Source organism: Ahaetulla prasina, chromosome 14 (genome assembly GCF_028640845.1).
Source record: "Ahaetulla prasina isolate Xishuangbanna chromosome 14, ASM2864084v1, whole genome shotgun sequence".
NCBI lineage: Eukaryota > Metazoa > Chordata > Lepidosauria > Squamata > Colubridae > Ahaetulla > Ahaetulla prasina.
The window spans coordinates 10,929,277-10,954,382 of NC_080552.1; the positions used below are offsets into that span (position 1 = coordinate 10,929,277).

The window sequence follows — 25,106 nt, forward strand, 5'->3', positions numbered from 1 at the left end:
TGGGAAGGTGTGTGTGTGTGCATGTATCTTCTTTCACAGCCCATCACTGGCTATTATTTCCTGAACAGCAAAATAACACTGCATTTTGCCTCCTGGTTCGGAGTAGCCCTGAACCCTGCTTTTCTGCAATTAGCAGGATTTGCATTCTCCAGCCTCACCTGCAAATTTAACAAACTTATGAGGTGTGGACTTCCAACTCCCAGGATTCCCCAGCCAGGAGGCTGGGGAATTCTGGGAGTTGAAGTCCGTTCCTCTTAAAAGTTTGCAAAAGAGGCCAAACTTGAAAGAGCTTGCCAAGTTTGAAAAACACCGGGTTAAACCAGGGATAAAGAAATTCCGGGATTTTTAACACCCCTTGCATTTGGAATTATTTTACAAACCTAGACCAAATCCTCCTCCCCTCATAGAGATAGAGAAGACAAACGAGTGGCTAGTGTTACATTCATTTCCGGGTCCGATTCGACATACAGCTCAGCTGCCCTTAAAGCACTGAAGGGGAGAGCTGCTTGGGGGATCTCCTGCCTAAAGGACACTTTAGGCAGAAGCGGTCACATAAACCCCTGCAGAATTTCATACAACACGATCAATGCTTGCCCTATGAATTTTTTTTCCCCTTTGCCCCGCAAGGTCCGTTGGGAACCGCTAGTGTTTCTCTCCTTGCAAGACCTACGAACGAACCTCTTTGGAATCAGAGCAGCCCGCCTGGCAAGAGGCGCTGGGCAAGCCGCGCGCCACGCCCTTCCTTTGCCCTCCACAAAAATGGCGACTGGGGATGACGCCGGCGTCAGGAGCCGCGAATGTGACGCAGCGGCGTTGCTATGACAACCGAAAACGACGCCGTGGGTGAGTTGGGCAGCGGGTAGATCGCATGTCGTGGATGCCGGTAACCGCCTCGGACCGCTCCTCTTCCTCCAATCAAGGCAGGAAGGGGGCAGCAATCCAGTTTCTGTTCCCATGACCCTTTCTGCATTCATTGAGTAAAGCTGGAGTAGAGGCGTAGTAAAGCTGGAGTAGAGGCGTAGTAGAGGCGGAGTAAAGCTGGAGTAGAGCTGGAGTAGAGCTGGAATAGACGATTCCCTTGTCCGTGTCTGCAGGGACCACCAAAAACAGCAACCTGGGGACCAGTTGGGCTTCCTTGGAGAGATCCAACCATAACTCCCCATTGTAAGGTCTACACCTCAGCTTGAAGGGGGCTATTGGAAGCCCCATGCTTTTAAGATCAGGGTCCTCATTCCAGCCTCCTTTTGAGAGCAGAGGAGCCTGGTTTAGTTAGGATGAGAATGAGATGAGACCGATTGGCTAAGAGTTTAACTGTTGCATCAACTGCAGTTGGTTGGATGCCCAGCGTGCCAAAGCCATACCTGAGTAGCCCTAAGGTCTCTTGTGTTAAGGTTTTTTTTTTTAAATCTCTTTTTAATACCTTCTTTTTATAGCAAGTCGCACAAGGTCACTCTGCGAATTGGGCAGCCGTTTAAGAAATAAATAAATACAATGAATACATGGCTAGCTTTAAGGACTTCCATTCTTACAATATTCTAAGCTGCAGCCAGGCAACCCCTAGTATAGGATAGAGTAGGAAGACAGCAGTCACGGCTTGGCTGATAAACTCTGGTTTGAGAGTCATCGTTGATTACAGGGAATGAATCTTGCAGAGATGAAATAATGTACTGTCACGTGTAGTCAGTCCCTCCTTGAGTTAGGTGAGTGGCCTTATAGAAATTGATGGGTGGATGGACAGGTAGGTTAGAAAAACAGATGATGGATAAATGGATAGATAGATAGATAGATAGATAGATAGATAGATAGATAGATAGATAGATAGACAGAGTTAGAGAGATAGAGAGAGATAATGGATAGGATGGATGGATGGGTGGATGATAGGATGGATGGATGGATGATGGGGCTGGGTGGGTGGATGGATGATGGGGCTGTATGGATGGATAGATGATGGGCTGGATGGATGGATGATGGGGCTGGGTGAATGGATGGATGGATGGATGATGGGGGCTGGATGGGTGGATGGGTGGATGATGGGCTGGAAGGGTGGATGGGTGGATGGATGGATGGATGATGGGCTGGGTGGATGGGTGGATGGATGGATGGATGGATGGGTGGATGATGGGCTGGATGAGTGGATGGATGGATGGATGATGGGCTGGGTGGATGGATGGATGGGTGGATGGCATGTGCTCCATGTGTTGGACCAGATCTCTCCAAAACCTTTGCCAGCATGGAGATCTTGCTAGGGAAGGTCACTTGCAGGATTTTGAGCCAGTTGTTTCTTCCTCAGTCTCATTTGGCAAGATTTGGAGGAATATAAGGAAGCACGGGAGGAAAGTCAAGTGATCAATAAACAAGTCTTCTTCATTATTCTTATTCTTATTTTCTCTTTGTCTTGTCTTCTCCTTAGGCTGTAACTACCTTTCTATACCAAGAGGTCCATCCTTCTCATGGCGGGTTCACCTTCCTTTCCTGTTGAGCCACCAGGCAAAATAGTGAGCCTCACTGTGCTGGAGGGCCACGACTTGGTAATTGTCCTCTTCTAGTTCATGCTGGAATTCCTGGATTGAGGATCGTCAGAGTGGATCTCCTGTCTGTATGACTATCGTCCCAGAACGTTCAGGGGTTTTTTTTTTCTTTAAATCAGAACGATTCAAGGGCATAACATTTTAATAATTGAACCACATATTAATATCTTATTTTTGACAAGGTACTTAAAAGCTGATTACTGGCTTTTGGATTTATTTGCTTTGAGATTACTGGTCCATCTGTAGATTTCTTTGGGATGCCAATCACCTTATAGGAAGAAGAAACATTAAATTGCCTGAAAGCAGTTTTCTCATTATTATTATTTTTTTAAAAAAGCATTTTGCAGATTTTATTTAATAGCTTTGAGATTTTACCCAAGCTGGTTATACCATCCAAGATCAACAAAAGTAAAGAGAAAGAGAGAGAGAGAAAGAGGGAGAGAGAGAGAGAGAAAGAGGGAGAGAAAAAGAGGGTGGGAGAGAGAGGGAAGGAGGGAAAGAAAGAGAGAAAGAGGGAGAGAGAAAAGAGAGGGAGGGAAGGAGGGAAAGAAACAGAGAGGGAATAAAGATAGAGAAAGAGGGAGAGAGAAAAAGAGGGAAGAAGGGAGAGAAATAGAGGGATAGAAAAGACAAGGAGAGAAAGAGAGAGAAAGAGAGGAGAGAAAGAGAGGAGAGAGGAGAGAGAAAGAGAGGAGAAATTACTTTTGCTCTGTGAGGTGAGGTTACCTTTTGTCCCGTCCTCAGTCTTGTGCTCTCCGTTCTCCAGAAAGGCCTCAAAGGAGACAGTCCGGTTACATTTGTGCGCGTTGAGTACAATGGCTTCGTTCTTGGTGACTCCCCCAAAATGGACGCCTCTGCGGAAGGAAGCGTGAAGTACCATTTCACCACCTCTTTTGACAGCCATCCCGAAGGGTTACACACTTTGGATGATATTGCCCAGAAACCTGTGATATGTGAGTGGAACTACCTCTGCCTTTTTTTTTTCTTTTTTTCTTTTAGCCTTAACCGCTGGGAAAGAATACAGATACAGGTAGTCCTTGACTTACAACCGTTCACTTAGTGACCATTTGAAGTTACAACGACACTGGAAAAATGTGACTTAGGACCATTTTTTCACACGGAGGACCATTGCCGCACCCTCACATGATCCAAATTCAGCCGCTTGGAACTGACTCACATTTATGACGGTCGCAGTGTCCGGAGCTGACTTAATCCCCTTTTGCGACCTTCCGAAAAAGAATCAGTGGGGGAAGCCAGATTCACCTCATAACTGTGTTACTTAACAACTGGCAGAGGTTCGCTTCACAACTGCAGTTAGAAAGGTCGTAAAATGGAGCAAAATTCACTTAGCAACTGTTTCTCTTAGCAACAAAAATTTGGGCTAAATTGCGTACATAGAGAACTCCCTGTAGTATTTGACTAGCAACCATTTGTGTCAGTGACTGTTCGACGTTGCGACAGCGCCGAACAAAGAGAGGTACGACCCTTTTTCACACTTGCGACCGTTTCGGCATCCCCAAGATCACGTGATCAAAGTTTGGACGCTTGGCAACTGGCATGTACTTCTGACGGTTGCACTGTGCTGTGGTCATGCGATCCCCCTTGGTAACCTTCCCAGCTGGCTTCTGACGAGCAGAGTCAATGGGAGTAGTTGGATTCAGTTTACGACCGTGTGATCCACTTAACAACTGCAGTGATTCGCTTAGCAACTGCGCGGGGGGAGGGAAGGTTTAGAAATGGGGCAAAACTCTCTTAATGACTGCCTTGCTTAGCAATGGAAGTTTGGGCTCATACGTTGAGGTCTACCTGGGGCCGACCTTTCGATCAACAAGCTTGGCGTCTTAGCCACTGAGCCACAGCCAGCCTTAATACACTCCAGGAAGGCAAATGCGTGCATCAATTGTAGCTGAGTCCCCCGGGAGATAGGGCGGTATAAAAATGCGATTAAATAAATAAATAAATAAATATTCAACAAAGGCTGGTTAAAAAAAGTTGTAGCATACCGCAATGTTTTTGTTTTTTTTATTTGCATTTATATCCCGCCCTTCTCCGAAGACTCAGGGCGGCTTACACTGTGTTAAGCAATAGTCTTCATCCATTTGTATATTATATACAAAGTCAACTTATTGCCCCCCCCAACAATCTGGGTCCTCATTTTACCTACCTTATAAAGGATGGAAGGCTGAGTCAACCTTGGGCCTGGTGGGACTTGAACCTGCAATATTGCAAGCAGTTGCTGTTAATAACAGGCTGCATTAGCCCGTTGAGCCACCAGAGGCCCATGGTTGAATGACAGGAGTGAGTCAGTAGCGAAGAGGTTACATAACTCCTTCTGAAAAGCAACCAGGCTGGGAAGAGATACAGTGGCTTTTCTGCTTGCTTTTCCCAGTCACTGTGATCGAAGTCCTACCAAAGGAGAAGAAGCAAAAAGATGAAAAAGTGGTGTCTCTGGGCCAGGCGGTGGCAGACCTTCTCCCTCTCCTGCAAGGTGGGTGAAAGAATAAACCTCGTGGTGAGATGTAAGTCTGGAGTTACAGAGAGCAAAGAGGTGGTGGAGGATGGTGTTAGATTCGTGGATAAAAAGACAGGAGACAGGCTTCCAACTACAGCTCTTTTATTCACAACTATGTACAATCCAGCAGCTAGCCTCGCTGACAGCCAGCCCTTTCATAGGGAGCTGTCAGGAGAGCTAGCCAATCATATTCGAGCTATTTTCCCGCTTGAAAAGCGGACCAGAGTGAAGACTACTGTTACCAATATCTAAGTAATGGATTGTCTGGTAGGCAGGAAGAGGGCAAAGACGGACCCTCCCTAGCAGTTCACAGAGTGCAAATCTATACAGCAGTAGGCCAAAATTGTGGAAACCTTTTGGGAAAAGTGCATTTTCTAAAACTAGCTAATAACACCACTTTTTACCATAAAGTTATGTATCAATGGAAAGACAATTTAATCAAGAATGTAATGCAATAACTTTTAGGAAGGATTTGCTATTAGAATAGCAGTAACAGTATAAAGAAGAAAAGTGAAACACGTAGAAAAAGATATACAAAAATTATCACCATACAAAAAACAAATATACAAAAATTATCAGCATGTCAGTTAATCCTTAGTTGGGTAACCTTTAGCATGAATTCTTCCCATGGAGTGAACCAAGTCTTTTAGTTCTGCAGCTGTTCTAATGTGAAACCAAGATTGAAGGATGGCTTCTATGAACTGGGTTTGATTGCTGGGTCGCTTCTGACTAACAAGTTTCTTTAGTCGGCTCCATCGATTTTCAATTGGGTGAAGGTGTGGGCTATTCCCAGGCCATTCCAGCAGTGGAATAGGATTATCTTGAAACTACAAAAAAAAAAAAGTGGTGTTATTAGCCACCAAACCTCAAAAATACACTTTTCCCAAAAGATTCCCACAATTTTGGCCACCACTGTAGTTATGCGGATAATTGCTTTAGTCCAGCCAGATTCTTTCTGTCAGCGAACAGCAATAAAGAAGCTATTCAGAAATAGCTTCATGGTTCTTGGTTCTCTGGCCCTGACAAGCCAGAGTCAGTCTGTCAACAGGTCAACACTTTTGGTTCTTGCACAAAAGAAACCTGCACTGTGCAGAAATGGACCTCTTCCAAGTAACTTGTGTGTAGATCTTCGACCCTCATGTCCTTGTTGTATTGATGCATATTCTCTCACATTCATCTCTTTGATAACGGAAAGTATTTCACCAGTGTTTAAAGAAATTTGGCTAATCCTTTTTCTCTTTTTCAAAGCAAACGTTTTCTTGGTCAATGGCCTCAAAATGCCCCCGTTCCCAATGTCAGGCTTGCCCCAACCTGGACATTTAGGAAAGAAAGACCCTCAACTCCATCCTTTGAAATGAAAGGTTCTTTTACTAAAGTCAAGCGGTAACAGCATAAGCAAAACCAGATCTGAATATTCCCGCGCAAAGCCCACAGTTTTGCCATCGCTCTGGTCCTCCCCCACCTTTGATCAGTCCGTCAGTGTCCAATAGTATTCATCCTCAATGTTTTGGAAATGGCTTTGAGGTTTGGCGCTTTTTTGGGGGGAGATTCACATTCCGTTCTCATGGCTCCATCCTTGATCAGCTGGTTCAGTCCGGATTGACACCACTGGTTCCTGTCATCCCCTCCTCCCACTTCCTTCCTGCTTCCCTATCTTCCTCCCACCTCCCCAGTGTTTTATGGCAGGATGCCAGCAAGGCAAGATGCCCTGATGGTGGCAGACCTGACACCCTCCTTCTTTTCTCTGCAGGATTGTGTACATTCAATGCAACACTTCCCCTGTATCCATTGCCTGGTTCGCCTCTGGAGACCCTCCGACCAGAAACCAAGGTATTTATTAAAACAAAGCAACAACAACAAAGAGTAGAGAGACATGTTTTCCAATTGTAACACCCCTGTCTCAGGAGGGACTTAGAAGTAGTTTATTTTTATTTTATTTTATTTATTTATTTTCATTTTCATTTCATTTCATTTCATTTATTCAAATTTGTATACCGCCCTATCTCCCGAAGGACTCAGGGCGGTTCACAGGCACATAAAACATTTATATACAATTAAAATAACTATTAAAAAACTTATTCTATTGCCAAATATTAAAAATATAAATATAAATCTTAAAACCAAATTTAAACCCCTGTAAATTTAAAAATCTATAAATTTAAAATCTAAATTTAAAATCTAAAATCTAAGCCAGTCCTGCGCAGATGAATAAATGCGTCTTAAGCTCGCGACGGAAGGTTCGGAGGCCCGGAAGTTGGCGGAGTCCTGGGGGAGTTCGTTCCAGAGGTGGGAGCCCCACAGAAGGCCCTTCCTGGGCGTCGCCAGGCGACACTGTCTAGCTGACGGCACCCTGAGGTCCCTCTCTGTGAGGCGCACAGGTCGGTGAGAGGTATTCGGTAGCAGTAGGCGGTCCCGTAGATAACCCGGCCCTATGCCATGGGCGCTTTAAAGGTGGTTACCAACACCTTGAGCGCACCGGAAACCACAGGTAGCCAGTGCAGTCTGCGCAGGATAGGTGTCATCACGGGAGCCACGAGGGCTCCCTCTATAACCAGCGCAGCCGCATTCTGAACTAACTGCAGCCTCCGGATGCCCTTCAAGGAGCCCCATGTGAGAGCATTGCAGTAATCCAGGCGAGGCGTCACGAGGCGTGGTGACCGTGCATAGGGCATCCCGGTCTAGAAAGGCGCAACTGGCGCACCAGGCGAACCTGGTAAAAGCTCTCCTGGAGCGGCTGTCAAATGATCTTCAAAGACAGCCGTTCATCCAGGAGGCGCCAAGTTGCGCACCCCTCCATCGGGGCCAATGACTCGCCCCAACAGTCAGCCGAGGACTCAGCTGACTGTGCGGGATACCGGCATCCACAGCCACTCTGTCTTGGAGGATTGAGCTTGAGCCTGTTTCTCCCCATCCAGACCCGTCGGCCTCCAAACACCGGGACAACACTTGATAGCTTCGTTGGGGTGGCCCGGTGTGGAAAAATACAGCTGGGTGTCATCAGCGTACAGCTGGTACCTCACACGAAGCCACTGATGATCTCACCCAGCGGCTTCATATAGATGTTGAACAAAAGGCGAGAGGATCGACCCTGCGGCACCCACAAGTGAGGCGCGCGGGCCGACCTCTGCCCCCGTCAACACCGTCTGCGACCGATCGGAGAGATAGGAGGAGAACCACCGATAAGCGGTGCCTCCACTCCCAATCCCCAATCGGCGCAGCAGGATACCATAGTCGATGGTATCAAAAGCCGCTGAGAGGTCTAACAGGACCAGGGCAGAGGAACATCCCTATCCTGGCCCTCAGAGATCATCCTGCCAACGACCAAAGCCGTCTCAGTGCTGTAACGGGCGGAAGCGGACTGGAGCAGGTCTAGATAGACAGTTTCATCCAGGTGTAGAAACTGATATGCCACCATACTCTCTACAACCTTGCGCGGCGGGTTGGAGACAGCGATAATTACCTAAAACAGCGGGTCAGGAAGGCTTCTTGAGGAGGGTCTCACCACCGCCTCTTTCAAAGGCGGCCGGAAGACTCCCTCCACCAAGAAGCACTTGTAATTGCCTGGAGCCAGCCTCGTGTCACCTCCTGGTGGCCAGCACCAACCAGGAGGGCAGGTCCAATAAACACGTGGTGGCATTCAACCTACCCAACAACCTGTCCATGTCCTCGGGAGCCACAGGGTCAAACTCATCCCATAAAATGTCACCAAGACCGCCCTCAGCCGTCTCACCCGCGTCACTACAATTCTGGTCCAAACCAGAATTGTAGTGTAGAATTTTGTCAAGCATGTATAATAAAATAACAGATAGAAGTATAAATATGATTATGAATACTGGAAATGGATACGCATAAAAGGGGACATTAGGACAGGGCGGAAGGCACGCTGGTGCTCTTATGCACGCCCCCTTACAGACCTCTTAGGAATGGGGTGAGGTCCACAGTAGAGAGTTTAAGGTTAAAGTTTTGGGGGTTTGAGGATGAAACCACAGAGCCAGGTAGTGTATTCCAGGCATTGACCACTCTGTTGCTAAATTCGTATTTTCTGCAATTGAGTTTGGAGCGGTTTACCTTGAATTTGTATCTAATGTGTGCTCGTGTATTGTTGTGGTTGAAGCTGTAGTAGCCATTGATAGGTAGGACATTGGAGCAGATAATTTTATGTACTATGCTTAGGTCAGACCGAAGGCGGCATAGTTCTAAATTGCCTAATTTATTGATTTATCAGTATAAATCGTAAGGATACAAGCAACAAAGTTACAGTCATGAGTGGGAGGAGATGGGTGATGGGAACTATGAGAAGAATAATAGTAGTGCAGATTTAGTGAACAGTTTGACAGTGTTGAGGGAATTATTTGTTTAGCAGAGTAAGGCGTTCAGGGGAAAAAACTGTCCTTGTGTCTAGTTGTTCTGATGTGCAGTGCTCTATAGTGTCGTTTTGAGGGTAGGAGCTGAAACAGTTTATGTCCAGGATGCGAGGGGTCTGTAAATATTTTCACAGCCCTCTTTTTGACTCTTGCAGTATACAGGTCCTCAATGGAAGGCAGGTTGGTAGCCATTGTTTTTTCTGCAGTTCTGCAGTTTAACCATGTGTCCATGTGTACTTCAGTGCCTACCCTCTTTCCCTTGACAACTCTTTGTGGGTTGGATAATTGCTATCGTGTCTCCCCTTAGCCTTCTCCTCTCCTTTAAGCTAAGCATCCCAAATTCCTCTTAACTTCTCGCTAGATTTGGCCTCTAAGCCGGTTACCAGCTTCGTTGTGCTGCTCTCTTTCCAAGTTCGTATACTTGCTACATCTATCTTAAGTTTGCTCTGATCTTGCAGGCTTCCATCGATATCTTAGTATCTGTCCAGGAGAGCTTACTGACTCAAAATCAGCTGACGGAAGGCAATCTGCTAAGAGTGACGGTAGAAGCTCTCTATTCCGCCCCGGAGGCATTTATCCCCACCGGTCCACAATATAATTACATGGTGGGCTTTCAGGTGCCAGCAGTTGGTGAGGTGAGTTGGTGAAATCCCAAGTCCCTTTATTCAGAGGTGAAATCCAGCAGGTTGTGACAGGTTCTGGAGAACCGTAGCAGAAATTTTGAATAGTTCGGAGAACCGGGAAATACCACCTCTGGCTGGCCCCAGAGTGGGGAGGGAATGGAGATTTTGCAGTATCCTTTCCCTGCCACGCCCAAGCCACGCCCACCAAGCCACACCACGCCCACCAAGCCACGCCCACAGAACTGGTAGTAAAAAAAAAATTGGATTTCACTACTACTTTTATTCCTTTTTTCTCCAAGTCTGTTTTTTTTTTCTTTGCCTTTCGGTCTGGCAAATGTTGCTTTTCATTACCAGCACGTCGAAAATGTAGAATGTGCTGCAGGTCCCCATTGGAACCACATCAAGCCACAAAGAGATGTCAAAAGTTGAATCTTGTTGTGCCAAGAGTCTGGTTTGAACCTTTCACTGGTTCTGCCTGATGGGATCTCATTTCTCCATCTTGAAGCAAGGCTTTTCCTGCTGCTCTGTGAATTTGGCTTTTGAGTTGGGTATTCGTTAAGAAATAATCCCATTAGCATATCTCGGTCAATCATGCATTGTGTTACTAACCTGGTCTTTCCATAGACCCATCTGAGTTTATAATTGGAACTACTTTGACAGAATGAATTAACTGAGTTTCTCCAGATCCAGGTTTCACACACATATGGAAGAGATGAGCTTGGTTAGGAAACAGGACCTTTCTCTAAAGAAATAATTGCATGCCAGATTGGTTTATCCAGTGGTGGGATTCAACTAATTTAACAAACGGTTCTCTGCCCTAATGATTTCTTCCAACAACCAGTTTGCCAAACTGCTCAGAAAGTTAACAACCGGTTCTCCTGAAGTGGTGCGAACTGGCTGAATTCCACCATTGGGCTTATCCCAGGGGTCTGCAAACTGGGCTCTTTTAAGACTTGTGGACTTTAACTCCCAGAGTTCCTCAACCAGCTTTGTTCTTTGAACTCTGGGAGTTGAAGTCCACAAGTCTTAAAAGAGCCAAGTTTGCAGACCCCTGGTTTATCTGTATTCTGTGGTGTGTGAATTCAGAATCTGAATTCATAAAGAGCAAAGAAGAACCAGCGTGAAAATTTGCTTGTGGTACTAAACTTACATTACATGTAAGCAGCTTCTCAATTTTCTTTGTAAAAACAGGAAAAAAATGGAAACTTGCCTGCCATACATGAATTAAAGCACCTTGCAAATTAAATAGCTGATATATATGTTAGGTTTTTTTGAGGGATGCGGTGACTCAGTGGCTAAGACACTGAGCTTGTCGATCAAAAGGTCGGCAGTTCAGTGGTTCGAATGCCTTGTGCCACGTAACGGGGTGAGCTCCTGTGACATGTCCCAGCTTCTGCCAACCTAGCAGTTCAAAAGCATGTAAAAAACGCAAGTAGAAAAAATAGGGACCACCTTTGGTGGGAAGGGAACAGCGTCCCATGCACCTTTGGCATTGAGTCATGCCGGCCACATGATCACAGAGACATCTTTGGACAGCGCTGGCTCTTCGGCTTTGAAACAGAGATGAGCACCGCCCCCTAGAGTCGGGAACGACTAGCATATATGGTGCGAGGGGAACCTTTACCTTTTTATACATGTTGGTTTAGTTTGTCCCCCTTCTGTAACTATTTTAGAGGATGTTTTCCAAGATGTGATTGTGTCCAATTTGTTTTTCATCATGTACCATATAGTGGCTGAGTTCACAGAAGATATTTAACCTGATTAGAAATTAAGCCACTATCTGAGCTTCCATAACTCAGTGTACAGTGACTAACCAAATGGGTTGGTCCATGCAAGCACCAAGCAAAGCAAACGTTTGACGTCATGGGTGAACTTGTTGTGAGAATGCAACCGCTTGCTCTTAATCAATGTATCAATGACTTCTTAACTCTGCGAATTCAAGAAATGTTTCCTGGGACCTTTCCAGAAAGAATGCCCCTTCCTGTTCAAGAATGGGACCCTGAAACTTGGCGGTGAGAGAGAACCTCTGCCTCGGCCCAAGAAGTGGCCAGTTGCCAACATTTTAGCTCCCGGAGGACAGAACATCCCAGAGGCTTTCATTGTTGGTGGGGCCTTTGAGGAGGAAGATGGAGAACTGAATACCCCAGAGGTGAGTATGGCCCAAGCTGGAGAAGCAGATTCCTTAGAACAGGAGTTGTGGTCCTCTAGTTTGTTTTGACCAGGGCTTCCTGAAACAGTGAGAATCACACACTTAGTCCCACGAGTTCCAAGCAGGTTGTGAATAGTCCGACAGAAGTCTGCCACAGTCTTTCGGGATAAGGCGGATAAGCACCCACCTTTATCTCCCTTGAAACGCTGCCGAAGACCTAATGGCCAATTAGCTTTGCAAGGCCAAATGGAGCACAAAGTCAAAATGGAGCTTCAGAGTTTAAACCGATCAGAACGAACAAAGTTGCTTCCTGCAAAGGCTCATGTCCCTTAGCTCCACCTTTATGACTTATGGGAGGGGTCAATCATCTCCAAGCCTTACTCCCACGTCGCCCCTTTTGTCTTAACTGTTCTTGCCTTCTGGCACCTCTGCGCATGCACGCACTGGGAACAGGCTCCCTCCTGTTCCTCTGCCTCGCTGATGTCAGACTCTGGAGGCTCCAGAGTCAGCACATAATTCCCAGATGGCCCTGGCTCCATCTCTGCCTCTGATGCAGAGCCCTCATTCAAGCCTTCCCCAGACTCCAGGACTGGCCCATGTTCCTCCCCAGCCTCCTCACTGTCCGACTCTGCTGCCAGCTCCACAGGCCACCGGCGGACCAAAACACAGTTGTTGGTCAGCTACAATTCCTAGCTCTCTTCACCTTTGGTAATACCGTTGAACGTCTGCAACCAGCAGTGTCCCAATTGCCCACCTGTTCCACCTACCTGTGGGCCTGTGAGAACTACCATACTCGATCAACCCAATGGCTTCTCTCTCCCTAGAGTCCTTTTTCTCCAGCAGCCAAGGATGAGCCTAGATTTGGGATGGTCATGATATCCATCCCATTGTGAGTTCCATTATGCAAAATAGGCCGTATCAGACAATGGCAAGCTTCCTCCAAGGCCAGGTGCCCCCCACCATTCTTCACGTTCTTCAGAAGAAAGACTTCCCCTGCTATTAGTTGTTGTTCTTTTTAGTTTTTCTGTGTCGTGTTAATTTTTCCCCCTAGTCCATTAACAAATGGTTCCAGTCTATTTACTTGATCTCTTAAATTCTAGACGTGAACAAACTAGGTTCTTTTCTCCTCCTCCTCCTCCTCCTCCTCTTCCTTCTCCTTCTCCTTCTCCTTCTCCTCCCCCCCTCCTCTTCCTGTATCTTGTTAATTTTTTTCCCTAGTCCATCAACAAATACTGGTTCTGGTCTATTTATTTGAGCTCTTGAGTTCTAGACCTGAACAGACTGGGTCCTTTTCTCCTCCTCCTCCTTCTCCTCCTCCTCCTCCTCCTCCTCCCCCCTCCTCTTCCTGTATCTTGTTAATTTTTTTCCCTAGTCCATCAACAAATACTGGTTCCAGTCTATTTACCTGATCTCTTAAATTCTAGACGTGAACAGACTAGGTTCTTTTCTCCTCCTCCTCCTCCTCCTCCTCCTCCTCCTCCTCCTCCCCCTCCTCCCCCTCCTCCTCCTCCTCCTCCTCCTCCTCCCCCCCCCCTCCTCCTCTTCCTGTATCTTGTTAATTTTTTCCCCAAACCAAATACTGGTTCCAGTCTATTTACTTGAGCTCTTGAGTTCTAGACCTGAACAGACTGGGTCCTTTTCCCCTCCTCCTCCTCCTTTGTCTTCAAGTCGGTATTGACTCCTGAAAGCTATCTAGACAACTCCCTGGGGAGTTTTCAAGGCAAAATATTCAGAAGCAGTTTTTTTATGCCTTCTTCTTCTTCCCAGGACTGGAAGGTGGGGGACTTGGGGGAATTGCCACCCAGCCAGCTTTGTGCCTAAAACAAGACTGGAAACCCTGGTCTGTCTGTTTCTAGCCTTGTGCCTTACCCATTACACCTAACTGGCTCTCCCTCTCCCTCTCTCTGTCTCTCTCTCTCCCCCTCTCTCCCTGTCTCTTTCTCTTTTTTTTTTAAGGAACGGGAAAGCAGGATTCAGGGTGAAACTATTAAGAAACGGATTATGTGGGACTTGGAAAGGCGTTGCTACCTGGATCCTATAGCTGTGCTATGGTGAGAAAACTCACGTCATTCGCCAGCAATTCATAACTTAATGGGATGATTTATGGGGAGTCAAGCAATTAAGAGCAATTTTACCCTCAATTCATACCCCTGGTTCGCCTTCTCCAAATTCTCTGACTGGCTCTGATTTTGATTTGCTGCATGTTTATTAATGAGTTCCTCGAGCTAAAGCTCTGCATCAATATTAATACACCTCATTACAACAGGCTTGCTTGTCCTGGTATTTGTCATGCATTTTGCACATTTACTGCTTGCTTGTCCATCAAGAAATTCAACCGATTGATTGATTTATGTCCCCAGCTTTGTTCTTTTTTTTTTATAAACAACACAAGACGGTGAACATATAGAAACACTCCTCCCTCCATTTCTCTCCATGCTGCATGTTCCCACCTTTGTGACGTTGGTACAAATGTGCATACTGCCCTTTTGAGCATCAGACTACAGAGCGATTATAACCGTTTTGCTCTCGGTCCCTTCCCGTTTGGCAGCTTCCGCAGGCGGATTGCCGACTGTCGATGTTGGCCTGTGGAAATTACTAGAGTGCCGCTGGTCACATCCACGAAAGTCAAAGCTGGCAAAGGAGACAAGGTAAGGTGCTAGTTCTTCAGCATCAGCATCATTACTGCTATGTTTTAACCTCACTATTATTTTTTGAAACAATATTTCATCAGCTCAAGGCAACAAAACTAATGCTCCTCCCTTCTGTTTTTCTCACTGCCCCAAATCACCCAGTTGGCTTTCAAGGCTGAGGCGGGACTAGAACTCACAATCTCCTGGTGACTGGCCCAAAATCACCCAGTTGGCTTTCATGGTTGAGGGGGGACTAGAACTCACAATCTCCTGGTGACTGGCCCCAAATCACCCAGTTGGCTTTCATGGCTGAGGCAGGACTAGAACTCACAATCTTATGGTGATTCACCCAAAGTCACCCAGCCAGCTTTAAGCCCAAAGGGGAGGGTGGGCTAGAATTAATCAACTCTTGTTTCATGGCCAGCACATTCACCACAACTCTGGGTTCTCTCTTTACTGTAAAAGTAGGTTTGCTAGGATTAAAGTTAGGCATGGTTTTACATGGGCTACCTAAAGATGATGTCAACTCTCAAAGCACGAACTTGCAGCTACAGCGAAGCAGCCCGGCAGCCAAAAACAAAAACACATTCCAGACATATCCCTGTCAAGGCTGTCTCCCAAGGTTACCCACAATGGCCCGAGGGGGAGTGATCTTTACAACCCTCAAAATTGCTCTGTTGGCAAATATGACTGATGACACACCCTGGGGGGGCAAGGGGGGAAACAGGGTCAAGCCTGGACCGTAAATTACATGGGGTCAGACTTGGCTTCACTTGGAACGTGCCGACATGAAGCTCCTAATAAATAACTGGATTTCTTTTGAAGCTTAGCTCAAGGCTCATGATTTAATTAGGGCATCTGTTGGAACCCTGATGAATGACTTTTTAAATACTACAGAAGGGATTCTGGCTGCGGATGGTCCTTGATTTATGGCCCAGTAGCTTGGTGACCATTTGAAGTTACAACTCAGATTTAAAATTCTGTTTTTCCCATCCTGCAGCCATAGAACTACACTTCAGCATTAAATAGGTTTGCTGCCTTGAGCCGATAAAATGCAGCTGTTTGCAGCATCCCATAGTCATACGACCACATTTTACTCTGGTTTAGCCAAAAAACCCTTAATATTTGCTTCCACTGGTTGACTTAACCCAGGGGTTCCTCAAACCCCAGGCCACGGGCCTTGAGCCCTCCGGTACTGGGCCACGGAAGTGCTGGATGAGCGCGCACACATTCTCACTTGCATGAGCAGCTGACAAGCATGGATCCATGCAGATGGAGCTCCTGCCCTGCCCCCCTTCCTAGCTGGTCCACAAAGCCAGAAAGAAGAATTCTGGAGAACTCTGACTTAACCACCATGCTGTTTGCTTCACGAGCGGTGCCAAAAAAAAAAAAAAGATTGTAAAATCAGACACAGAGATTGTAAAATCAGACACGGAGTGATCCGATATACGACCATTACGGGTTACGACAGGGATGAGCAAACTCCATTAAGGCAGGGGTGAAATGCTCCCGGATCGGACCGAATCGCGCGTTCCGGTAGCGATCGTGACCGGTAGTTCGGCGATCCGGTAGCGATGATGGAGCAAAGCTCCGCCCACCCGCCCGTATGGTCATTACTTCCTGGTTTTAATCAGGAAGTAATGTGTTCTGCACATGCGCAGAAGATCTGCACATACATGTGATGCGCACGCACGAGGGGCGTGCACATGGCGCATGCACTTCCGAGCCGGTAAGGAAGGTAAGTAGATTTCACCCCTGTATTAAGACCATAACTCAACTACCTATACTTCATTCGGGCTGCTATAACTATCAACCAGGGAATATGATCATTTCCGTTGACCTTTTCTAGGGAGGTGGCACTACTGCTGGAGCAGAAGAAGATCCAATTTCCTTTCACGGCGTGGCTTACGTCAGCTTGGTTCCTCTGCTATATCCAGGGGTGAAACGGATCCGGGGAGCATTCCGAGTTTTTCCTTACCACGACAGTGAAGTGTTTGAAAAGGTAACGGCTTCATTTGCGTGGCTGTTGGGTTGAGATTCTCTTGCTTTAGATTTTCTTTGAAACCGTTATTGCCATCTTGCTTCTGGGAGGCTTAGAGCAGAAAGCCATTTGAAGAATCCATCAGAATAGAACTGGAAGGGACCCTGGAGGTCTTCTAGTCCAACCCCCTGCTCAAGCAGGAGATCCTATACCATTTCAGACAAGTGGCTGTCTGGTCTATTCTTAAAAACCTCTGGTGATGAAGGGCCTACAACTTCTGAAGGCAAATCTTTCCACTGGTTAATTGTCCTCACTGTTAGGAAGTTTTTCCTCAATTTCAGGTTGCTTCTCTCCTTGATTAGTTTCCATCCATTGTTTCTTGTCCTGCCTTCAGGTGCTTTGGAGAATAGTTTGACTCCCTCTTCTTTGTGCCAGCCCCTCAAATATTGGAACACTGCTATCATGTCTCCCCTAGTCCTTCTTTTCTCTAGACTGGCCATATCCAATTCTGTTCTTCATATATTTTAATCTCCAGGCCTTTAATCATTTTTAAAGGACGAATCGGTTTTTAAATGTTGTATTTAAAATGAGACTAAGGAACTCCTGCGAGTCTCTTGGACTGCAAAGCGATCCAACCAATCAGTCCTAGAGGAGATCAACCCTGACTGGCCAGATCCTGAAGATGAAACTCAAATACTTTGGCCACCTAATGAGAAGGAAGGACTCCCTGGAGAAGAGCCTAATGCTGGGAACGATGGAGGGCAAAAGAAGAAAGGGACAGCAGAGAACGAGGTGGCTGGATGGAGTCACTGAAGCAGTCGGCGTGAGCTTAAATGGACTCCAGAGGATGATAGAGGACAGGAAGGCCTGGAGGAACGCTGTCCATGGCATCACAATGGGTCAGACACGACTTCGCAACTAACAACAACATTTAAAATGAAACATTCTCGGCATTAAAGTAAAGGATACTGATGCCCTAGTCCCGTGATGGTGAACCTAGGGCACGCGTGCCACAGGTGACACGTGTAGCCATATCAGTCGGCGGGAGGCGCACGGGCGAGTTCAGCTCCAGCACACAGCTGATTTTCAGGCCTTCTGGGCCCACTAGAAGTAGGGAAACAGGCTGTTTCCTGAGAACGATTGATCAGTGGAACAACTTGCCTACTGGAGTTGTGGATGCTCCATTGCTGGAGGTTTTCAAGAAGAGATTGGAAAGCCATTTGTCTAGGATGGTATTTGGCCGTGATGGTGAACCTATGCCACAGGTGGCACCTGGAGCCATCTCTTGGGACACGTGAGTCGATGCCCAGGTCAGATCCACCACACATGCCCACGCGCCTCCCGCCAGCTGATTTTTGGATCTGCTGGGAGACTCACGTGCATGCGCGGGGGGTGGGGGTGGGTCATGCGCGCATGCGTGGGAGGATGCAGTGTCCCCTTCCCCCCATGTGCCCCATTTTTAGTTTCAAGAGGCTTCAGGGAGACCTACTAGCACCAAAACGGGGGTCACATGTCCATCAAGAATTCGATCCTGATCGGCTCAAGGTTGACTCAACTTTCCATCCTTCCGAGGTCAGTAAACAAAGGCCCAGATTGTTGGGGGCAAGACGCTGACTCTGTAAACAGCTTAGAGAGGGTTGTGAAGCACTGTGAAGTGGTATATATAAGTCTGGGTGCCACTGCTATAATTCTATGTTCTGTGTTCATTTCCCTCAGAGAGGGTACAATAAAAGTTTTTTTTTTATTTGCATTTTATATCCCGCCCTTCTCCGAAGACTCAGGCCGGCTTACACTATGTCAAGCAATAGTCTTCATCCATTTGTATATTATATACAAAGTCAGCTTATTGCCCCCCCCAACAATCTGGGTCCTCATTTTACCTACCTTATAAAGGATGGAAGGCTGAGTCAACCTTGGGCCTGGTGGGGCTTGAACCTGCAGTAATTGCAAGCAGCTGCTGTTAATAACAGACTGTCTTACCAGTCTGAGCCACCAGAGGCCCTCATCAAACGTGATGACCTCATTCTCACTTGGTGCCCCTTTTGTTTCAGACCAAGTGCCTCTTCAGTCTTTTTCGCGATGTGGGCCATCAGGCAGTTCTTAATAAATTTGGACCCATAGGAATGTACAGTCCCCACACCAAAAGCATCCTCGGGAAAAACATCAAAGATGACAAGCAACGAGAATTAATGATGAGGAAGGTGAGAATGGCAACAAAGTGAGTGCAAGTCCTCTTGAACAGGAGTCTCAAGTCACCCAGCCAACCTTTATGCCTAAGGCGGAACTAGAATTCCCAGTCTTCTGGTGATTGGCTCAGAGTCACTCAGCCAGGCTTCATGCTTAAGGCGGGACTAGAACTCCCAGTCTTTTGGTGATTGGCTCAGAGTCACTCAGCCAGGCTTCATGCTTAAGGCGGGACTAGAACTCCCAGTCTTTTGGTGATTGGCTCAGAGTCACTCAGCCAGGCTTCATGCCTAAAGTGGGACTAGAATTCCCAGTCTTCTGGTGATTGGCTCAGAGTCACCCAGCCAGCCTTCATGCTTAAGGCGGGACTAGAACTCCCAGTCTTTTGGTGATGGCTCAGAGTCACTCAGCCAGGCTTCATGCTTAAGGCGGGACTAGAACTCCCAGTCTTCTGGTGATTGGCTCAGAGTCACTCAGCCAGGCTTCATGCTTAAGGCGGGACTAGAACTCCCAGTCTTTTGGTGATTGACTCAGTCACCCAGTGAGCCTTCATGCCTAACGCGAAACTAGAACTCACAGTCTCCTGCTTTTTAGGCCAGCACCTTCACAACTAGACCAAACCGGCTCTCTAGAATAGATTAGAATAGATTTCAAAGCACCACACAGCCCCAAGAGAGCCCAGATGAAAAGAAGAACCGTCAATTTTAGTTTCAATTTCATCCCTCTTGCCAATTTTAAATTAGGTGACCCCCCCCACCCTCCCAGAAGTCAAACAAAAGAAGCTTTTCTGAAATGACCTTTTTTGGCTTCCTCTTCAGCCATCCAATATTGTGAAAAAGGACACATCCGAGATCACAGTAGAGGCTGCCCTGTCTGTATGCCAGAACTTGGAAGGACAGGTAAAGCCAGTGTTTAAAAAAAAGATGTCAAATGTACACTATTTGTAGATACCACCTGGACACTCAAGGATGGGTCTTGAGCCACGTGAAAACGGTGAATGAGGGCTTCTGAATATCCTCGAAGTGCATTCCTCCCTTCTCTCTCTCCTCTCCCTTTCTCTCTCTCTCTCTTTCTTTCTTTCTCTGCCTCTTCCTTCCTTCCTTCCTTCCTTCCTCCCTCTCTTTCTTTCTTTCTCTTTCTTTCTTTCTTTCTTTCTTTCTTTCTTTCTCTTTCTTCCTCCCTCCCTCCCTCTTTCTTTCTTTCTTTCGTTCGTTCTTTCTTTCTTTCTCTTCCTCCCTCCCTCTCTCCCTCTTTCTTTCTTCCTTCCTTCCTTCCTTTCTTTCTTTCTTTCTTTCTCTACCTTCCTTCCTCCCTCCCTCCTCCTTTCTTTCTTTCTTTCTTTCTTTCTTTCTTTCTTTCTCTGCCTTTCTTCCTTACTCCCTCCCTCTTTCTTTCTTTCTTTCTTTCTTTCTTTTCTTTCTTTCTCTTCCTCTTCCTTTCTTCCTTCCTTCCTCCCTCCCTCCCCCTTTCTTTTCTTTTTTTCTCTGCCTCTTTCTTCCTTCCTTCCTTCCTCCCTCTCTTTCTTTCTTTCTTTCTCTGCCTTTCTTCCTCCCTCCCTCTTTCTTTCTTTCTTTCTTTTTTCTTTCTCTTCCTCTTCCTTCCTCCCTCCCTCTTTCTTTCCTTTTTCTTTCTGCCTTTCTTTCTCCCTCTCTCCCTCTCTCCCTCTTTCTTTCTTTCATTCTTTCTTTCTCTTCCTCTTCCTCCCTCCCTCCCTCCTCCTTTCTTTCTTTCTTTCCTTCTTTCTTTCTTTCTTTCCTCCCTCCCTTCCTTCCTTCCTTCCTTCCTTCCTTCATTCTTTTCTTTCTTTCTTTCTCTGCTTCTTCCTTCCTTCCTTCCTCCCTCCCTCTTTCTTTCTTTCTTTCTTTCTCTCTTTCTCTCTTTTTCTCTTTCTCTCTCATATCACTGAGTTACTTCTGCTGTGTCTTGCAGCAATGGCTTGACATTAACCTAGCTGTTCTCCTGATGTTTAGATTTAAATTCCCCTAATTGAAACCTAATGTGTTTGGGATAAATTTGGGGGGTGGAGATATATGGCTTTGGAAACATTCTAGGATGTGGGTTATGCTCCTGAAAAAAATCTCAACCACTTTCTTTTTCCAGCAATATGTAGAAAACGGAAGTTTTATTGTGTTAGAGTTTACGCTGGATAGAGCTTTGGTGCCCAAGCGTCTGCCTGAGGAACTTGCCAGCCGGTGAGTTTTATATCTAGATATATGTATATAAGTGGGCTTGGGTCAAAGTCTGTTTTTGACACTCCCATGATAGTGAGAACGATTAATCAATGGCTAACAGCTTGCCTCTCAGAGTTGTTGATCCTCCATCACTGGAGGTTTTCAAGGAAAGATTGGACAACCGTTTGTCCGGGGTGATATAAGGACTCCTGCCTTAGGCATGGGGTTGGGCTAGACCAGGGGTCTCCAACCTTGGTCCCTTTAAGACTTGTGGATTTCAACTCCCAGAGTTCCTCAGCCAAGGAGCCAAGTTTGCAGACCCCTGGCCTAGGAGAATAAAAGAAAAGGAAGGGAGAAATACTTTCAGTCTTTCTAGTCCGGGGTCTCCAACCTTGCTCCCTTTAAGACTTGTGGACTTCAACTTCTAGAGTTCCTCAGCCAGCTTTGCTGGCTGAGGGACTCTGGGAGTTGAAGTCCACAAGTCTTAAAGGGAGCAAGGTTGGAGATCCCTGGACTAAAGACCCCCTAGATCCCACCCAGCCCTATGATTGTACGCATCTTTGGTAGTGCTGCTCATTCTCTGTCAGTGGCCGGCATTATCCTTGCTTATCCCATTCATTCTACAGTATATATTGGACCGGATCAGTCATGACAAAGGTTGTGCGTCTTACTGAATCTTTATCTCATCATGAGCCCAAGAAGATAGGTTGGTCACGCAACCTTACATTGTGCCCAGCCAGATTTCAGGACCCTGGAGAGCACCATTTGCTCAGACAAAGCTTACAACTCAGCTGAATTAGCCCTTTACAAAAATTTCTGCGGGGAGACCTTATCCCAGATTGTCCCAAAGGTGCTTTTTCAAGAAGCAACTGGACTTTCTTCATTTTTTTTAAAAAAAAAGACATTTTGCTTCTCATTCGAGAAACTCCTTCTGAACTGAAGACGCTTCTTGGATAAGAAGTGAAACGTCTTCAAGGAGGGTGAAAATATTTTGTTTGCTTGCAACAAAATACCTTATGCGACCAGACTTAAAATTCTGGACTTAGAAAAGTTAGAACTACGCCGCCTTCGGTCTGACTTAAGTGTAGCTCATAAAATTATCTGCTACAGTGTCCTACTTGTCAATGACTACTTCAGCTTCAACCACAACAATACACGAGCACACAATAGATACAAACTTAAGGTAAACCGCTCCAAACTCAATTGCGGAAAATACGACTTCAGCAACAGAGTTGGTCAATGCCTAGAACCTGACTCTGTGGTTTCATCCCCAAACCCTCATAACTTTAACCTTAGACTGTCTACTGTTGACCTCACCCCATTCCTAAGAGGTCTGTAAGGGGTGTGCATAAGAGCACCAGCATGCCTACCACTCTTCTCCTAATGTTTCCTTTTGTATTCATTTTATGTATGCAGTTCATGCTTATACTTATATATATTATCTAATACGTACTTGACAAAATAATAATAATAATTAAAAAAACCGAGAAAGTCCAGCTGCCTCTTGAAAAAGCACCCTGGGGACAACCATGACCTGGATGGCTGAGAATCTCCATCGATCTGTATCCCAGGTTGAAACAACATGAACACCCGATCCTTTCGGGGTTCATTCTGCAAGCTGATCCTGTTAAGTTTCATAGAGCAGACTTCAAAGTAAACCATTGTTGTTTTTTTTAAATTTGAATTTATATCCCGCCCTTCTCCGAAGACTCAGGGCGGCTTACATTGTGTAAGGCAATAGTCTCATCCATTTGTATCTTATATACAAAGTCAACTTGTATTGCCCCCCCCCAACAATCTGGGTCCTCATTTTACCTACCTTATAAAGGATGGAAGGCTGAGTAAACCTTGGGCCTGGTGGGACTTGAACCTGCAGTAATTGTAATTGCAGGCAGCTGTGTGTTAATAACAGACTGCATTAGCCTGTTGAGCCACTTCCCAGCCCAACCATGAATGGGATGGCAAAATGAACGGTCAGATTATCAAAGCAATCCCCCTGTGTCCTTTCTTCCAACACTTTCAGAGTGAAAGAGATGATTCCTCCACACCCACCACTCCCTCGAAGGACTGCAGGAGCCACGAAGGTATGTGTTGTGACCCAGGCCCAAGTAGGTAGTATTAGACGCAATCAGTTCAAAAACAAACAGACTTTATTAGAACAGCTGACAATTAACTCATTCTCAGCGTCCTCCAAACTAAATCAAAGCAAAAGCTTCATAACAATTCTTCAGTCTTATCACCAACCTTGGTCTAATTAGGCCAACTGCCAAAGGCTTTTCTTGGCAAAAGTTCAAAAGCAGAAGACGCTGACAAGAAATAAATGTAGCAAAACAAGGAGCAAGTCTATCAACATTGTTTTCCAGCAAAGAGCCCAAATGCTGTTGCTGGTCTTTTAAGCCTTATGGGAGGGGGCCAATCATCTCTTGGCCCCACTCCCAAATCGTCTTCTTTACTTTAGCTGCTCTTACCTTCTGGCAGTTCTTCTCATGCGTGTATTAGGAACAGGCTCCTCCTGTTCCTCTGCCTCACTACTGTCAGCCTCTGGAGGCTCCGGAGTCTGCACATTACTCCCTGATGGCCCTGGCCCCACCTCTGCCTCCAACGCAGAGCCCTCATCCAGGCCTTCCCCAGCCTCCAGGACTGGCCCATGTTCTTCCTCAGCCTCATCGCTGTCCAACTCCGTGGCCAGCTCCGGAGGCTGGTGGCGGACCACAACAGTACGGAATGAAGCCTACTCAGTAGTTCTCCTTCTGCATTTTTTTTTGTTTTGTTTTAACAAAAGAAAATCTTTGCCATTCTGGTCTAGTTTTTGTATCGAGAACAGACAACTGGGCAGCCTAAAGAGATTGCTCCGACGTGCATATTTTTTCCTATTGTGCATAAATGATTTGCATTCCTTGTAGGAGAGCTAAGAATCATGTCCCCGTCCCTGGTCTAGTTTCTGGGACTTCAATTAGACGTTATTTGTTATGTCGGATGGCCCTGGCTCCATCTCTGCTTCCAACGCAGAGCATCCATCAGAACCCACACTAGAAGGGGTCCTTGTTGCCGTCTGAACTTGGTGGTTTTCTTGCCGACATTTCATTACCGTACTAGGTATCATCATCAGTACTAGCCTCGTTTGGTAATGAAGTGTCGGCAAGAAAAGCACCATGCTCAGAGAGCACCAAGGACCCCAACTCTCAGCTACAAATACTCTCTTCTGTTGGTACCCTAGAAGCTTTTTGTGTCTGGATATGCAAGGATGAGCTTGCACTAGACTTGATGGTTGGGGTGTGACAGTTCAAGCAGCGGAGAACAACAACCAAGAGCGTTTGCCAGGAGTGTATGCCACCTTCTCACGGAGAAATGATTTCTGACCACACTTGAGGTCACTCGAAAGTTTTCTTGACTTCTTTAGGCCGTCGAAGATTACCACACGCAGATCACCAGCATTGCTGCATCCATCCTAGATGAGTATCATGAGCTCTTTGGAAGGCAGGTGATCCAAGGGCTTGTCGTTGATTCTCAGACCCTGGAAGACCAGAAATGTCAACTCAACTATGAACTGAACACCTCCGGGAAATACTTTGCCTTCAAGGAGCAACTCAAGGTATTTTTGTCACGATGCGGATCTCTCTTTGTAAAAGTGACGTTTGATTGCAGAGGGTGGAATGTGTCGTGTCCCACTCCTCCGCTGACGGCCGGGTCAGGGCAATCCGAATCAGGCGTGCCTCTGCAGCTCTGCCAAAGTCCTAGCAAAATCCTCAGGGCAGGCAGGAGACCAGAAAGTGACTTCAGCAAGATATGTTTAGACTTTGCCTGACTCAGAGACTGCCAGAAAGCAGATCCTTTATATAGGCCATGGGGTGTGGCTCCATGACTCAGCACTTATCCAGGCCTGCCCCTCCCTTCCTTCTGTTGCCTCCGTCTATCAAGTCTTCTGACGCAAGGGTCACTCCAGTCTGCAGCTGTTGGCAATTGA

The 25,106-nt window shown here is 46.4% G+C and overlaps 1 protein-coding gene across 3 annotated transcripts in view; it reads left to right on the plus strand.

The window, feature by feature from the left end:
* The first annotated feature begins 713 nt into the window (after window positions 1–713).
* CFAP70 (cilia and flagella associated protein 70) overlaps window positions 714–25,106 on the plus strand; it is a 56,454-nt gene continuing 32,061 nt past the window's right edge. The window contains exons 1-15 of one of the 3 annotated variants that reach the window (XM_058157477.1): window positions 714–843; window positions 2,411–2,528; window positions 3,295–3,481; window positions 4,918–5,016; window positions 6,791–6,870; window positions 9,863–10,039; window positions 11,994–12,176; window positions 14,133–14,227; window positions 14,725–14,824; window positions 16,656–16,808; window positions 18,839–18,988; window positions 19,790–19,870; window positions 21,072–21,163; window positions 23,166–23,226; window positions 24,543–24,734. In XM_058157477.1, coding sequence (XP_058013460.1) covers window positions 2,451–2,528; window positions 3,295–3,481; window positions 4,918–5,016; window positions 6,791–6,870; window positions 9,863–10,039; window positions 11,994–12,176; window positions 14,133–14,227; window positions 14,725–14,824; window positions 16,656–16,808; window positions 18,839–18,988; window positions 19,790–19,870; window positions 21,072–21,163; window positions 23,166–23,226; window positions 24,543–24,734 — 1,728 coding nt within the window. In that variant the 5' untranslated portion in view covers window positions 714–843; window positions 2,411–2,450. Of the gene's footprint in view, window positions 844–1,136; window positions 1,165–2,410; window positions 2,529–3,294; window positions 3,482–4,917; window positions 5,017–6,790; window positions 6,871–9,862; window positions 10,040–11,993; window positions 12,177–14,132; window positions 14,228–14,724; window positions 14,825–16,655; window positions 16,809–18,838; window positions 18,989–19,789; window positions 19,871–21,071; window positions 21,164–23,165; window positions 23,227–24,542; window positions 24,735–25,106 lie in introns of those variants that run through there. The other 2 variants (XM_058157478.1, XM_058157479.1) reach the window with 2 other exon arrangements.